The sequence below is a fragment of the Oncorhynchus kisutch genome, linkage group LG27 (assembly GCF_002021735.2).
Source record: "Oncorhynchus kisutch isolate 150728-3 linkage group LG27, Okis_V2, whole genome shotgun sequence".
Taxonomy (NCBI): domain Eukaryota; kingdom Metazoa; phylum Chordata; class Actinopteri; order Salmoniformes; family Salmonidae; genus Oncorhynchus; species Oncorhynchus kisutch.
The window spans coordinates 3,239,772-3,256,873 of record NC_034200.2 but is presented as its reverse complement, the minus strand read 5'-3'; the positions used below and the strand labels follow the sequence as shown (position 1 = coordinate 3,256,873).

Sequence of the window (17,102 nt, the reverse complement as noted above, 5' to 3'; positions counted from 1 at the left end):
CTCAAGTATGAGTTGAAAAACTACAAACTTTCCCACTTCCTGGTTGGATTTTTCTCAGATTTTTGCCTGTGAGTTCTGTTATACTCAAACCGTTTTAGAAACTTCAGTGTTTTCTATCCAAATGTACTAATAATATGAATATATTAGCTTCTGGGCCTGAGTAGCAGGCAGTTTACTCTGGGCACACTTTTCAGCCGAACGTGAAAATGCTGCCCCAAACAGGTTTTAAATAAAAAATGACTCAAGAAAAAGTAAAAGTCACCCTGTAAAATTCTACTTGAGTAAAAGTTTTAAAGTATTTGGTTTAAAATATACTTAAGTATCAAAAGTAAAAGTATAAATAATAAAACAATTCTTATATTAAGCAAACAATTTTCAAGTTTTTTACATTTTATTTACGGAAAGTCACGGGCACACTCCAACATTCAGACATAATTTACGAACGAAGCATGTGTGTTTTGTGAGTCCGCAGTAGGGATGACCAGGGATGTTCGGTTGATAAGTGCGTGAATTTGACCATTTTCCGGTCCTGCTAACCGTTCGAAGTGTAACGAGCATTTTCGGAAGGAAAATGTATGGAGTAAAAATTATTATATTTTCTTAAGGAATGTAGTGAAGTAAAAGTAGTCAAAAATACAAATAGTAAAGTAAGGTACAGATACCCCAAAAAACGACTTAAGTAGTACTTTAAAGTATTTTTACTTTACACCGCTGTAATTGTGTTATTTGACGTGTGTCTGTTTTGACACGCTAATACCCAAACAGAGTTCCATATCTAGCCACCTATTGCCACACTCAAGATGGCGTCTTTTTCATTCCACTTTCGGCTGCGAGGGCGTCTCGCAAGTGTCAAAGTAGTGTTGACAGTGGCTGCAGGAACTGTCAGGGTGAGGTAGGTAACATCCCAGAACCGAATGGAGTAATTATCGCGTTACATTTCTTGAAAACCAACCCACCACATTCATTATAACACTGTAAACAGTGTAAACCTCCAACGAAGCCATGACGGAGGACCCGAGTGCTCAAACCTGGTCCATCAACAAGGACGATTATGTGCTCAACGAGGTGATTGGTGAGTATGCCGCTAGACACCTAGCTAGCATGCTAACGTCATAGCTAAGCTGGCTTTCTTGCAAGACAGCTAACTAGCTCGCTAATTTATAGCTGGTCAGCTAAACCTACAGCTAACCACCAACCGTACTTTTGATAGCTAGCAAATATATTGAAGTAACGTTAGACATATGCCAAACATCCGTGTATCAGTTGTGCGTTTCATGGATTACTAGCTAGCTAGGCAGCTAATTAGCGTAGCTAGCTCCCCGAAGCTACTGGAGCTAGCGAACTAGGTAAATCAGGACAAGTGAAGTGCTAGCTAGGGGCAGGATGGAGGTGGGTGGTTCCCTTTTTTCTCTGAAAGAAGGCATGATAGGGCTTAATGAGTCACTCATACCTTGTGTTAGTATAGAGTTGGTAGCTACTAGATGAGTCAAATCGAATTTTATTGGTCACATACAAACGGTTAGCAGATGTTAATGCGAGTGTAGCGAAATGCTTGTGCTTCTAAATCGACCGTTAAGCAATATCTAACAAGTAGTCTTACAATTTCACAACTACTACCTTATACACACAAGTGTAAAGTAATGATTCATTAAGAATATGTACATAATATGTACTTGGGACCAAGTCTTTGTTTTACAAGTCTCAATTCTTGGCTCTCAATTCCTAAACTTTGAGTTTCGAGTGCTAAACAAGTCATAATGTGCTCTTCACCAAATCTAATCCCATGTCATGGTTTTTAACGAGCAATAGTTAGTATATTACATTTACGCAAATCATGAATGCTTTTAAAAATATCTATATATTTATTACTTTACAAATAAATGTTATATATCCATGGAAATACATGGGTAGCCATGAGAAAGACCCCCCTCTCAATCTGTGACAGCGGAAGAGGCGTGGTAGGCTGGGTCTGGTTGTGTGGGGTGGTTGCTCTCCTGAAGATGAATTAAGTAGCAGAGTGTCTGCTGGCCATCCAACATGGCAATTCACAGAAATACATCACCTAAAACAGCCTTTGCTTTGTAGAATCGAGTACAGATCTATATATTGCATTTCTATCTGGAAAACTGTATCTGAATGCGGTGCCTCAGATGAAATAAGCCGCCATTCATTATCAATGGAGAAAGGTCAAAACTGCGGAGGCCAGCAGAGAGGGGGATGGTAGGATTTGTGTGAAGCATAAACACAGAGGTTCAAGCACTCGCCGTAATCAGCAGGTTAGGAAGAGTACACAACAAATCATTTGATCTTGTCCAGCTCCAAAAAGCGTGGTAGCAAGTCTAATCTAGGCTAGCAGTGAGGACGGCACATAACAATACAGGCTCCAGACATCACAAGCCAGAAAACCCATGAAACAAACAAGTTACACACACTCATAAACACACAACCTCGTGTGATGGATAGCTGTCGGCTATATTAGCCACAACTTACTGTTCTTTGAGCAGCTTCAAATGTCGAACGAAGTTGGAAATTGTTTCGACTCCGTCTGTCATTTTCTATCCGCTTGTTTTGCAAGTTGCAATCCGTTTTTTGTTGATACAACGCCGCCTTTCCAAGGGCTCCATCTGAATTCACCCGCCGACGTTCCTTTGCACCGCCATGCACAATTTGATTGGCTGCTGTCCGATTCAAATTGTAATCTGTTAAATGAAGAGTTGATGCGCTGCACACTTTTTAATAGCATTTTTTTATATTTGGGCTTGGGGAGGGTATCAAGTCAGGTCGAGTCATAAGCCTCAAGTCAAGTCACGAGTCATTGGTGTTAAAGTAGAGTTGCAAGTCATCATATTTGTGTCATGTGACTTGAGTCCACACCTCTGGTATAGAGTCTAGTGTATATACAGTGGGGCAAAAAAGTATTTAGTCAGCCACCAATTGTGCAAGTTCTCCCACTTAAAAAGATGAGAGGCCTGTAATTTTCATCATAGGTACACTTCAACTATGACAAAAAAAATCCAGAAAATCACATTGTAGGATTTTTAATGAATTTATTTGCAAATTATGGTGGAAAATAAGTATTTTGTCAACAACAAAAGTTTCTCAATACTTTTATCTACCCTTTGTTGGCAATGACAGAGGTGAAGACTTACATAAAACGTTTCACAAGGTTTTCACACACTGTTGCTGGTATTTTGGCCCATTCCTCCATGCAGATCTCCTCTAGAGCAGTGATGTTTTGGGGCTGTTGCTGGTCAACACAGACTTTCAACTGGGGTTGAGACTGGAGACTGGCTAGGCCACTCCAGGACCTTGAAATGCTTCTTACGAAGCCACTCCTTCGTTGCCCGGGCGGTGTGTTTGGGATCATTGTCATGCTGAAAGACCCAGACACGTTTCATCTTCTCAATGCCCTTGCTGAAGGAAGGAGGTTTTCACTCAAAATCTCACGATACATGGCCCCATTCATTCTTTCCTTTACACGGATCAGTCGTCCGGGTCCCTTTGCAGAAAAACAGCCCCAAAGCATGATGTTTCCACCCCCATGCTTCACAGTAGGTATGGTGTTCTTTGGATGCTACTCAGCATTCTTTGTCCTCCAAACACGACGAGTTGAGTTTTTACCAAAAAGTTATATTTTGGTTTCATCTGACCATATGTTCTCCCAATCTTCTTCTGGATCATCCAAATGCTCTCTAGCAAACTTCAGACGGGCCTGGACATGTACTGGCTTAAGCAGGGGGACACGTCTGGCACTGCAGGATTTGAGTCCCTGGCGGCGTAGTGTGTTACTGATGGTAGGCTTTGTTACTTTGGTCCCAGCTCTCTGCAGGTCATTCACTAGGTCCCCCCGTGTGGTTCTGGGATTTTTGCTCACCGTTCATGTGATCATTTTGACCCCATGGGGTGAGTTCTTGCGTGGAGCCCCAGATCGAGGGAGATTATCAGTGGTATTGTATGTCTTCCATTTCCTAATAATTGCTCCCACAGTTGATTTCTTCAAATCAAGCTGCTTACCTATTGCAGATTCAGTCTTCCCAGCCTGGTGCAGGTCTACAATTTTGTTTCTGGTGTCCTTTGACAGCTCTTTGGTCTTGGCCATAGTGGAGTTTGGAGTGTGACTGAGGTTGTGGACAGGTGTCTTTTATACTGATAACAAGTTCAAACAGGTGCCATTAATACAGGTATAGAGTGGAGGACAGAGGAGCCTCTTAAAGAAGAAGTTACAGGTCTGTGAGAGCCAGAAATCTTGCTTGTTTGTAGGTGACCAAATACTTATTTTCCACCATAATTTGCAAATAAATTCATAAAAAATCCCACAATGTGATTTTCAGTTTTTTTTTCTCATTTTGTCTGTCATAGTTGAAGTGTACCTATGATGAAAATTACAGGCCTCTCTCATCTTTTTAAGTGGGAGAACTTGCATAATTGGTGGCTGACTTAATACTTTTTTGCCCCACTATACATATGAGATGAGTCATGTAGGGAATGTAAACATTATATAAAGTGGCATTGTTTAAGTGACTAGTGATAGATTTACTACATCCAATTAAAGTGGCTAGAGATTTGAGTCCGTATGTTGGCAGCAGCACTCAATGTCAGTGATGGCTGTTGAACAGTCTGATGGCCTTCAGAAGTTGTTTTTCAGTCTCTCGGTCCCCGCTTTGTTGCACCTGTACTGACCTTGCCTTCTGGATGATAGCCGGGTGAACAGGCAGTGACTCGGGTGGTTGTTGTCCTTGATGTTCTTTATGGCCTTCCTGTGACATTGGGTGGTGTAGGTGTCCTGGAGGGCAGGTAGTTTGCCCCCGGTGATGCATTGTGCAGACCTCACTACCCTCTGGAGAGCCCTATGGTTGTTGGTGGAGCAGTTGCCGTAACCGGTGGTGATACAGTCCGACAGGATGCTCTCGATTGTGCATCTGTAAAAGTTTGTGTGTGTTGTCAGTGACAAGCTAAATTTCTTCAGCATCCTGAGGTTGTTGCACCTTCTTCACCATGCTGTGTGTGTGGGTGGACCATTTCAGTTTGTTCATGACTCTTACGAAGAGGAACTTAAATCTTTCCTCCTTCTCCACTACTGTCCCTTCAATGTGGATAGGGGGGGTACTCCTTCTACTGTTTCCTGAAGTCCACGATCATCTCCTTTGTCATCTCCTTTGTTTTGTTGACATTGAGTGTGAGGTTATTTTCCTGACACCATCCGAGGGCCCTCACCTCCTCCCTGTAGGCCGTCTCTTTGTTGTTGGTAATCAAGCCTACCACTGTAGTGTCGTCTGCAAACTTCATGATTGAGTTGGAGGCGTGCATGGCCACGCAGTCGTGGGTGAACAGGGAGTACAGGAGAGGGCTCAGAACGCATCCTTGTGGGGCCCCAGTGTTGAGGATCAGCGGGGTGGAGATGTTGTTTCCTATCCTCACTGCCTGGAGGCGGCCCGTCAAAGTCCAAGACCCAGTTGCACAGGGCAGGATCGAGACCCAGGTTCTTGAGATTAATGATGAGTTTGGTGGGTACTATGATGTTAAATCCTGAGCTGTAATCGATGAACAGCATTCTTACATAGGTATGCAGTGTGATTGCGTCATCTGTGGACCAATTGGGGCAGTAAGCAAATTGGAGTGGGTCTAGGGTGTCAGGTAGGGTGGATGGTGATATGGTCCTTGACTAGTCTCTCAAAGCACTTCATGATGGTGGAAGTGCATGCCCTTAGTTCCCTTCGCTTTCTTGGGAGCAGGAACAAGGGTGGCCCTCTTGAAGCATGTGGGAACAGGAGACTGGGATAGGGATTGATTATGTCCGTAAACGCCAGCCAGCCAGCTGGTCTGCGCATGCTCTGTGGACGCGGCTAGGGCTGCCGTCTGGGCCAGCAGCCTTGTGAGGGTTAACACGTTTAATTGTTTTCCTGACGTTGGCACCGGTGAACTAAAGCCCGCAGGTTATGGTATCGGACCCTGTCAGTGGCACTGTATTGTCTTCAAAGCAAGCAAAGAAGTTGTTTAGTTTGTCTGGGAGCAAAACGTCGGTGTCCGCGACGGGGCTGATTTTCTTTTTGTAATCCGTGATTGACTGTAGACCCTGCTACATACCTCTCGCGTCTGAGCCGTTGAATTGCGACTCTTCTTTGTCTTTATACTGACGCTTGGCTTGTTTGATTGCCTTGCGGAGGGAATAGCTACACTGTTTGTATTCGGTCATGTTTCCGGTCTCCTTGCCATGATTTAAAGCAGTGGTTCGCGCTTTCAGTTTTGTGCGAATGCTGCCATCAATCCACGGTTTCTGGTTGGGGAAGGTTTTAATAGTCACCGTGGGTACAACATCACCGATGCACTTGCTAATAAACTCCGAATCAGCGAATTCATCAATGCTGTTGTTTGAGGCTATGCGGAACATATCCCAGTCCACGTGATCGAAGCAGTCTTGAAGCGTGGAATCAGATTGGTCGGAACAGCGTTGAACAGACCTGAGCATGGGAGTTTACTGTTTTAGTTTCTGTCTTTTGGCTTGGAGCAACAAAATGGAGTCGTGGTCAGATTTGCTGAAAGGAGGGTGGGGGAGGGCTTTGTATGCGTCGCGGAAGTTAGAGTAGCAATGATCCAGAATGCTGCCAGCCCAGGTCGTACATTCAATATGCTGATCAAATTTAGGCAGTCTTCTTTTCAGATTTGTTACAATACACAGCTACAATAAATGCAGCCTTAGGATATGTGGTTTCCAGTTTACATAGAGTCCAATGAAGTTCTTTCAGGGCTGTCGAGGTGACTGCTTGGGGGGGATATACACGGCCGTGATTATAATCGAAGAGAATTCTCTTGGTAGATAACGTGGTCGGCATTTGATTGTGAGGAATTCTAGTTCAGGTGAACAAAAGGACTTGAGTTCCTGTGTGTTGTTATGATCACACCACGACTCGTTAGTCATAAGGCATACCCCCCCTCCCTTCTTCTTACCAGAGAGATGTTGCTTTCTGTCTGTGCGATGAGTGAAGAAACCGGGTGGCTGTACCAACTCTGATAACGTGTGTCCCGAGTGAGCCATGTTTCCGTGAAACAGAGAATGTTACAATCTCTGATGTCTCTCTGGAAGGCAACCCTTGCTCGAACAATCGTACTACACTGGCTCCGACGCTTGTCAGATGTGGAAGGGCATGCAAACTATTACAGACTACAAAGGCAAGCTGCGACCTGCCCAGTGACACAAGCCTACCAGACGAGCAAAATTGCTTCTATGCACGCTTCAAGGCAAGTAACACTGAAACCTGCATGAGAGCATTAGGAGTCTTTTTGACAATTTTTGGGGCTTTCCTCTGACACCGCCTAGTATATAGGTCCTGGATGGCAGGAAGCTTGCCCCAGTAATGTCCTGGACCGTACGCTCTACCCTCTGTAGCGCCTTACGGTAAGATGCTGAGCAGTTGCCATAGCAGGCGGTGATGCAACCAGTCATGTTGCTCTTGATGGTGCAGCTGTAGAACTTTTTGAGGATCTGGGGACTACTGACAAGTCCAACTGATGAATCTGGGCCCCTATTTCAATAAAAGGGTGCTTTGACACACCCCTCTTAGCATCCTTCCTATGTTGATGGCACAGGCGGCAGAACATTCCTAGACGGGATGGAGAGTGTAGTTTAGTGGAATTACTGGTGGCAAGTATTAACAAGTATTACAACACTTCACATAATGCTGTAGACTGGTACAGACTAAATTTGCACAAACATTTTTACCCCTAGCCTAATTAAAGGAAATTTGACTAACCATGTGGCGTATTATATAGCCACAGGGTCAGTCTGTAAATTTTAAGCCACTTTGGGTCCCATTCGGATTGCCTATGGTGCACACTTGGCCTTACTCCTCTCCTCCTCATCCTCCTACACCACTCTCCTTTTATCTACTCTTTCTTCTGCTCTCCTCTCCTTTTCTCCTTCCATCTCCCCTCCTGGCTCTCTCCTCTCAGCTCCATTCTGGCCCTCATGCATTCCTACCTTACTCCTGGGATTCTGCCTCTTCTCTGGCCTACACAATCACCTGACCTCAACCGAATTGAGATGGTTCGGGATGAGTTGGACCACATAGAAGTGTTTCTTCTGCGTATAGTAAGCCATACACTTGTTATAAAATGATAGCTTAAGCTTTTAAAGAGTTAGCGAACTAAAGAAAGTTTAATTTAATTCCGGCGGATTTGACGATAGCAAGCTAAGGTGACGTTACCTGACACTCTTGTCCCTGCTCCCTCTTTCTCTTTCGCTGCTGTGGCTGGAAATACTTCAATAAACTCATCTGAGGAAAAAAATCTAATCAAGGTCCGATAAATGTATTTATCTTGCTTGCACTTGATACAGTTCCAAACGAAGTAGCTAGCTAACTTGCTCGACTAGTAATGTTAACCATGTTTCTATCCTCAACATACTTGTGGATATTGGATAGCTTATTGCCGTTACAATTGTGGCAGCAATATTATAGATCTAAATTATGTTAGAGCTTTTATGTGATAGCTAGCTTGTGTAGTTGGCTAGCTAATGTTAGTCAAACAAGCAAGCTAACGTACCTTTCTTGCAGTTTCTCACGAAGGTGCACTCTGTGGTGATTCAAGTGAATTGTGTTTCGCGCCGCAGAGCTTCTATCGAACACTGGTCACTCGCACACTGTGTTTCTTGAGTTGCAGGCTACCTGCCACAGCTCACAGAGCTAAATAACCCTCAAAACTGTGTTTATTGAGTTGCAGGCTACCTCACAGAGCTAAATAACCTTCAGAACTGTGTTGAACCCAGACAGATTTTTTATTGACCAAGAAAAGCAAATGTGGTTTACGGAACTTTATTGAAACTATGTTTGGTAGACATGGATGTTTCTTTTTGTGTGGGGCAATGATTCTGCCGTGGCGCATGCCCACACTTACGCAGAGGAAACACTACTCTGCAGTCCAACTCATCCCGAACCATCTCAATTGGGTTGAGGTCGGGTGATTGTGGAGGCCAGGTCATCTAATGCAGTACTCCATCACTCTCCTTCTTGGTCAAATTTCCCCTACACAGCCTGGAGGGGTGTTGGGTTATTGTCCTCTTGAAAAAGAAATGATAGTCCCACTAAGAGCAAACCAGATGGGATGGCATATCGCTGCAGAATGCTGTGGTAGTCATGCTTGTTATTAAGTGTTCCTTGAATTCTAAATAAATCACAGACCGTGTCACCAGCAAAGCACCCCAACACCATCACACCTCCATGCTTTACGGTGGGAACCACACATGCGGCGATAATCTGTTCACCTACTCTGCATCTCTCAAAGACATGGATGGTGGTTGGAACCAAAAATCTCAAATTTGGACTCATCAGACCAAAGGACAGATTTCCACCGGTCTAATGTTCATGGCTCGTGTTTCTTGGCCCAAGCAAGTCTCTTCTTATTATTGGTGTCCTTTAGTAGTGGTTTCTTTCCAGCAATTCGACCTTGAAGGCCTGATTCACACGGTCTCCTCTGAACAGTTGATGTTGATGTGTCTGTTACTTGAAATCTTTGAAGCTTTTATTTGGGCTGCAATTTCCGTGACTGGTAACTATAATGAACTCATCCTCTGCTGCAGAGGTAACTCTGGGTCTTCCATTCCTGTGGCGGTCCGCATGAGAGCCAGTTTCATCATAGCACTTGATGGTTCTTGCGACTGCACTTGAAGAAACCTTCAAAGTTCTTGAAATGTTCCATGTTGACTGACCTTCATGTCTTAAAGTAATGATGGACTGTCATTTCTCATTGCTAAATTGAGCTGTTCTTGCCATAATATGGACATATCCCTATTTGGTAAAAGGCCATCTTCTGTATACCACCCCTACCTTGTCACAACACAGCTGATTAGCTCAAATGCATTAAGAAGGAAAGAAATTCCACAAATTAACTTTTAACAAGGCACACCTGTTAATTGAAATGCATTCCAGGTGACTTCCTCATGAAGCAGGAAGCTGGTTGAGAGAATGAGTGAGTGTGCAAAGCTGTCATCAAGGCAAAGGGTGGCTACTGAAGAATCTCAAATATAAAATATATTTTCATTTGTTTAACACTTTTTTGCTTACTACATGATTCCATATGTGTTATTTCATAGCTTTGTCTTCCCTATTATTCTACAAAGTAGAAAATAGTAAAAATAAAGAAAAACCCAAGATTGAGTAGGTGTGTCTGAACTTTTGACTGGTACTGTATATATTTGTATTATTATTTGATTGTTGTTGTTATTATTAGAGGTTTGCCTTATTGCTCTTGTTACTAATTGTTTACATTTTAAAATAAAATATTTATTTGTTGTAAATACAGGGGTGTTATAGTGACTTGTTGTTGAGTATTGAAACATTACTGTAGATAGTTAGTTTTCCTATAAATGTGCAACTTACATTCTTCCCCAACTGACTTCTTATTGGCTTTTGTTGTAGTTGTCGGGTCAGGTCCTGTAATTTGAGCCATGTCTAGGACTAAAAAGAGAAGACTATTTTACAATTGGATTTATTTATATCTCTTAGTTGTCAAACACGGGAGTTAAATGATTAGCTACTGTAATTTAAACCCTCATGGTTTACCTATGTGTGTTACGTTCTTCCCCCTCGGTCTTCCTCTTGGTTTTGTTGAAATTGAACATTCATTTAAAACCTGATGGTTTCCCTGTCCAATGAGTGTGTTGCCATCTAATTTGAATTCTTCTCTCTTTTTTTTTCTCCCGGTTTTTGTTTAAGTTGTTTGGTAACAAAACATTACGATTAGTTAAACCCTTAGGTGTTCCCAACAGTGGTGTGTCCCAGGTAATGGTGCCACTGGCTTCCCTTTGCATGTGTGTTACATTCTAATTCTTCCCCCTACTTTTCCTCTTCAGGGAGTGGTGCCACGGCTGTGGTGCAGGCGGCCTACTGTGAGCCCAGGAAGGAGAGGGTGGCCATTAAACGCATCAACCTGGAGAAGTGTCAGACCAGTATGGACGAGCTCCTGGTAACACACACACACACACACACACTCATTCACTACAGACACATGCCACAGATATGCTCACACACATGCACGCAAACACACACAGACAGACAGGTATGCACGCACTCACATGTTTAGAGCACAATGTCTTTCAGGAGTTGACAGTATAGCAATCAACACTATCTAATAAATACTAGATAATAATTTGATAGCAAGCCCTCTTAAAGGGATAGTGTGATATTTTAGCAATGAAGCCCTTTATCTATTTACCCACAGTCACATGAATTGTCAAAATCTCACAATATGGCCTCTGGTATAGGCTAGCTGTAGAGAACGGGCTGGAAAAGGTGAGAGTGCAGCAGCAGACACACACACACACACACACAAAATCAGAGGGAAAGACGTTATGACTGCATTGCTGAGACTGTTACAGTCCTCTCAGATTCTCTCTCTCTTTCTCTTCCTTTTTTTGCAGAAAGAGATCCAGGCTATGTCCCAGTGCCACCACCCCAACATCGTGTCCTACTACACATCCTTCGTAGTGAAGGACGAGCTGTGGCTGGTGATGAGGCTACTCAGTGGTGGTAAGTACTACTGTTAGAATACATTTACTAATGGTTGCCCCTGCACTGACCTTTCAAACTGCCTGGGATGGCACGATTGGGATGACATGGAATTGAGATTGATACCAGGTTGTTGCCAGCTCGACTGTTAATATAGTGTTGATATTAGTAATGAAATTGTATTTGAAATAGAAGTTTGTTCTTGAACTACCAGACCCCATCTCCATCCCAGGTGCCTGCTTACCAAGCTCTTTTGGCCACAGAGCAGCAGCTTTTCTCCAGCTGTGGCCTTGACTCTCAGCCTAGTACTGTCCATCCTCCTGGCGTGCAGTAACACTGCCAAGAGATAGATGAGGGATAGAGCAACTCAGCCCTGACTGTCCCTGCTGCCTGTTATGGACACCTTCTTTTATCTCTATATATTCTGGGGTCTACCTTTGCTTGTAATGAAACGTGCATGTGTGTGATAGCTATTTCTGATCACAAAATCTAAATAACTAGACGTTTGAAGTAAAGGACTTGACCAAGAAATTCATGATTTTACTGTTCACCCTCCTATGACGCATGTTGAATCCTACAGCTAACTAATAGTGACCTCTCATTGCTTCCGTCTCTCTCTCTCTCTCTCTCTCTCAATCTTTCTTTGTCAGGCTCAGTACTGGACATCATTAAACACATCATATCTCGTGGGGAGCATAAGTCTGGGGTGCTGGATGAGTCGTCCATAGCCACCATCCTTAAAGAGGTCCTGGGAGGACTGGAGTACCTGCATAAGAATGGGCAGATTCACAGGTGCAGTCACATGGTTTTTTTGGTAGTTTTTTTTTAACCTAAACTTGATTTCCTTCCAGACTCATATCAAACATCTCCAATCTAAAATCAAATCTAGAGTGGGCTTTCTATTCCGCAACAAAGCCTCCTTCACTCACGCCGCCAAACTTACCCTAGTAAAACTGACTATCCTACCGATCCTCGACTTCGGCGATGTCATCTACAAAATTGCTTCCAACACTCTTCTCAGCAAACTGGATGCAGTTTATCACAGTGCCATCCGTTTTGTTACTAAAGCACCTTATACCACCCACCACTGCGACCTGTATGCTCTAGTCGGCTGGCCCTCGCTACATATTCGTCGCCAGACCCACTGGCTCCAGGTCATCTACAAGTCCATGCTAGGTAAAGCTCCGCCTTATCTCAGTTCACTGGTCACGATGGCAACACCCACCCGTAGCACGCGCTCCAGCAGGTGTATCTCACTGATCATCCCTAAAGCCAACACCTTATTCTGGCCAAGATAAAGCATAGCAGTGTGAACAGACAACACAGAGTTACACATGGAGTAAACAATTAACAAGTCAATAACACAGTAGAAAAAAAAGTCTATATACATTGTGTAACTCTGTTGTTGTCTGTCGATCTGTCATCCAGCTGAAGCACCACAGTGTCATAAAGATGAAACGGACTACTGAAACAGGCTCTGATCTGTCATCTAGCTGAAGCACCACAGTGTCATAAAGATGAAACGGGCTACTGAAACAGGCTCTGATCTGTCATCCAGCTGAAGCACCACAGTGCCATTCAGCTAGGCCGTAGACACACAGGATAATGACTCCGTTTTAGTAGTATGCACTGATCAGCATGTTTGGCTCAGATTTATGGAGTGCATTTATCAGGAGCAAATATAGTTTCTGGTTTACAGCTCAAACAGGCCACAGACACACAGGATAATGACTCTGTTTTAGTACTACCTACTGCTTAGTTTAGTTTCATTTAAAGGCGATTCCTGATACTGATTCATCTGGTTAGTCTGTTTTTGTCTGTTCACAGGGATCTGAAGGCTGGTAATATTCTTCTCGGGGATGATGGCTCTGTGCAAATCGCAGGTATGGATGGTCATGTGTCCTAAGACCCCAACTCCCTTAAGCTTATTTACTTCTGTTTTTCCTAATACAAATTATACAACCTTCCTTGTATTTACTCCTCTGGAACAAGTCTATTGGTTGGTTGCCTATCTCTCTGATCTTTCTATCTACCAACTCTCACCTCTCTCCTCCCTTCTGTCTATCCCAGACTTTGGTGTGAGTGCCTTCTTAGCGGCGGGGGGAGATATGACCAGAACTAAGGTCAGAAAGACATTTGTTGGAACGCCATGTTGGATGGCCCCAGAGGTCATGGAGCAGGTGTGTGCGCCAATCCTCATTCTGTTTTTCTTTCTTTCTCTCTCTATCTCTTGCCTTCGCTATCACTCTCCTTATCTTCTATTTCGATCTAACTTCTAGATGAAAACTAATTCACCTCCAAAGAGCGTAGTGGAGACATACACAATTTCCTCTTGCTTCAGATCTTTTGAGAAATTACAAGCACTTTATTGTGTCGTGATTGTTTGTCAGCTACCATTTTATCTGTCTAACTGTTAGAACAGATGCTCTTTTAGAAGATATTTCAAAAGATATCTTACAATTATTCTTCCTCTCTCCTCAGGTCAGAGGTTATGACTACAAAGCAGATATCTGGAGTTTCGGGATCACAGCCATCGAGCTAGCTACAGGCGCTGCCCCATATCATAAATATCCGCCTATGAAGGTGATTTATACACATTTACTTGGAAAGATGTGGAAGCAGTGTCATCTTTATCCCCCTGAAAATCATTTTCTGTGACTATCCTGGCTAAATATATATGAATTCAATTGCCAACTGATGTTGTCTTACATGTTGTGTGTGTAATAACCTAGTCATGACCTGGTGTTGTGTGTGTGTGTGTGTGTAGGTGCTGATGCTGACCCTGCAGAATGACCCTCCCTGCTTGGAGACGGGCATCCAGGACAAGGAGATGGTGAAGAAGTATGGCAAGTCCTTCAGGAAGATGATCTCACTCTGTCTACAGAAGGAGCCTGAGAAAAGGTGACTATCCCAAACACACATAATACAATGTATGCCATTTAACAGATGCTTTTATCCAAAGTGGCTTACAGTACAGTGATTGCATACATTTTAGTATATGGCCCCAGTGGGAATTGAACCTACTACCCCGACGTTGCAGGGGCCACGGTCTAACCAACTGAGTCACATCGGACCACTGACTATGTAACTGATCTGAGATGGGTATAGCGCAGGAGTATTTCTGGAAAGCTTCCCCCTTCAGGCTTTTGCTTCAACCCTAATCTAACAAATGTGATTCTGGTAATCAGAGAATTTCCACAAGTTAGCGTTGTCCTTTGTATGGCACACCAGAAAGCAGCTATTATTATTATTCACCTAGTCATCTTATTCTGCGTCTCAACTTTTCTTAATCCCATTTTTTTTGTTGAGTGGATTCTCTTCCCTCCATGGTGCGTTTACGGTCCTGCAGAGTAGTAAAGAATTGTCTCACTCTGTCTTTCAGACCAACTGCTGCTGAGCTGCTAAAGCATAAATTCTTCACTAAAGCAAAGGTAAGACATACTGTATATACACTGAGTGTACAAAACATTAGGAACACCTACCTAATATTGAGTTACGCACGATTTTGCCATCCGAACAGCCTCAATTTTTTCATTTTACACTAAGGTGTCAAAAGCGTTCCACAGGGATGTTGGCTCATGTTGATTCCAATGCTTCCCACAGTTGTGCCAAGTTGGCTGGATGTCCTTTGGGTGGTGGACCATTCTTGATACACACTGGAAACTGTTCCGTGTAAAAAACAAAACAAACACAGCAGCGTTGCGGTTCTGGAATCACTCAAACCGGTGCACTTTGCACTTTCTACCAAACCCTGTTCAAAGGCACTTCAATATTTTGTCTTGCCCATTCACCCTCTGAATGGCATATGTACACAATCCACTTCTCAGTTGTCTTAAGGCTTAATAATCATTCTTTAACATGTCCCCTCCCTTCTATTTACACTGATTGAAGACAATTCAACAAGTGACATCAATAAGGGATCATAGCTTTCACCTGTATTTAACTGGTCAGTCTGTCATGGAAAGAGCGGCTGTTCCTAATGTTTTGTACACTGTATGTGCATCCGTAATATGTAATACCTTTGACAAATATTATTTTTATTTAACTTGGCAAGCCAGTTAAGAACAGATTTTTATTTACAATGACTGCCTACACTGGCCAAACCCGGATGACGCTGGGTCAGTTGTGCGCCGCCCTATGGGACTCCCAATCACGGCCGGTTGTGATACAGCCTAGATTCGAACCAGGGTGTCTGTAGTGACGCCTCTAGCACTGAGATGCAGTGCCTTGGACTGCTGTGCCACTCGGGAGCCCGGGTGGCTGCTGTTGCAAAGAAAAATAGAACCATGTCGTCATGGGATTTAATCTTGTCTGTCTGTCTCTGTCATGCAGAATAATGAATACTTGGAAGAGAAGCTCCTTCAGAAAGGTCCATCGATAGGAGACAGATCCAAAAGGGTACGAGACAACAAAATTATAACCCTTGGCATACTCACACAGTGGAATTCTACATGACACACAGTCATAGCTGTTCTACACAATGCAGTTCTATAAAAATGTTATTCAGCGATACAGCCTCCCGAACAGGCCCCAGTGCTCATTCCAGGTTAGTGTACATAGTGCCATCAAACACAGGAATCTACTTAGACACATCATGCTTTAACATAATGACTTCTTTCCTGCTATGTACAGCAGTAGTCATAGCTGTTCTACACAATGCAGTTCTATAAAAATGTTATTCAGCGATACAGCCTCCCGAACAGGCCCCAGTGCTCATTCCAGGTTAGTGTACATAGTGACATCAAACACAGGAATCTACTTAGACACATCATGCTTTAACATAATGACTTCTTTCCTGCTATGTACAGCAGTAGGCCTACAGTATGGCAGGGAAATGTTGCATTTTGTGTCTATGGTTTTACGATATTAAAGGTTTGTGTACATGATTTCGAGGGACTGGTCCAAGGTATGTTTTTTTTTAAACTCCAAACCACACAATGCCATGCTAAAGATAAAATAGTGTGTTTAGGTGCGCCGTGTGCCTGGTTCCAGTGGTCGTCTCCACAAGACAGAAGACGGGGAGTGGGAGTGGAGTGATGATGAGCTGGATATGGAGAGTGAGGAGGGCCAGGCAGCCGTGGCAGCTCTAAGGGTGAGACTAACCTAGTTACCCTTAACCTAGACCATCAGACCTACGTTCAAATACTATTGAAAATCTTTACAATACTAAGCTTTCGGGACGGTTTCTCAGACAGATTAAGCCTTGTCCTGGACTAAAAAGCATTCTCAATGGAGATGTTCATCGGAAGTGCTGTTTAGTTCAGGATTAGATTTAATCTGTGTCTGGGAAACCATCCCTTATGGTTTGCTCTAGTCTGCCTGGAGTGGGTTTACACTCTTGCAACTATTGTTTTCATTGTACCAATCAAGTTCAATCAAGCACAGATATTGATTATTTTAAATTCTATCTGAACCCAGGTCTGCTAGCTGTAACCTTAAGTCCTGTCGTGGTTCAATGCCACCTAGGACTCGTCAATCAATCAACCTGTTATTCTGTGGGGCGGGAAAACCTTCATTGCATGTTCTGTTGAGGTCTGTTAATCTTTGTGTCGTATCCCATTCTAGTCTCCCAGAGTGAAAGATGGATCCATTGAGGTAAGCCCT

At 43.3% G+C, this 17,102-nt stretch overlaps 1 protein-coding gene across 2 annotated transcripts in view; it reads left to right on the top strand.

Annotated features, from left to right (window-relative positions):
• Positions 1-801: 801 nt before the first annotated feature.
• The window catches only part of LOC109883583 (serine/threonine-protein kinase OSR1-like), a 37,018-nt gene continuing 20,717 nt past the window's right edge, over positions 802-17,102 (top strand). The window contains exons 1-12 of one of the 2 annotated variants that reach the window (XR_004205791.1): positions 802-1,072; positions 10,844-10,956; positions 11,411-11,519; positions 12,149-12,290; positions 13,326-13,381; positions 13,569-13,678; positions 13,980-14,081; positions 14,266-14,399; positions 14,881-14,929; positions 15,831-15,896; positions 16,468-16,590; positions 17,064-17,093. Coding sequence is in view for 1 of the 2 variants with exons in the window: in XM_020475612.2 (XP_020331201.1) it covers positions 1,003-1,072; positions 10,844-10,956; positions 11,411-11,519; positions 12,149-12,290; positions 13,326-13,381; positions 13,569-13,678; positions 13,980-14,081; positions 14,266-14,399; positions 14,881-14,929; positions 15,831-15,896; positions 16,468-16,590; positions 17,064-17,093 (1,104 nt within the window). In the remaining variant the exon portion in view is untranslated. The remainder of the gene's footprint in view (positions 1,073-10,843; positions 10,957-11,410; positions 11,520-12,148; positions 12,291-13,325; positions 13,382-13,568; positions 13,679-13,979; positions 14,082-14,265; positions 14,400-14,880; positions 14,930-15,830; positions 15,897-16,467; positions 16,591-17,063; positions 17,094-17,102) is intronic. The other variant, XM_020475612.2, reaches the window with a different exon arrangement.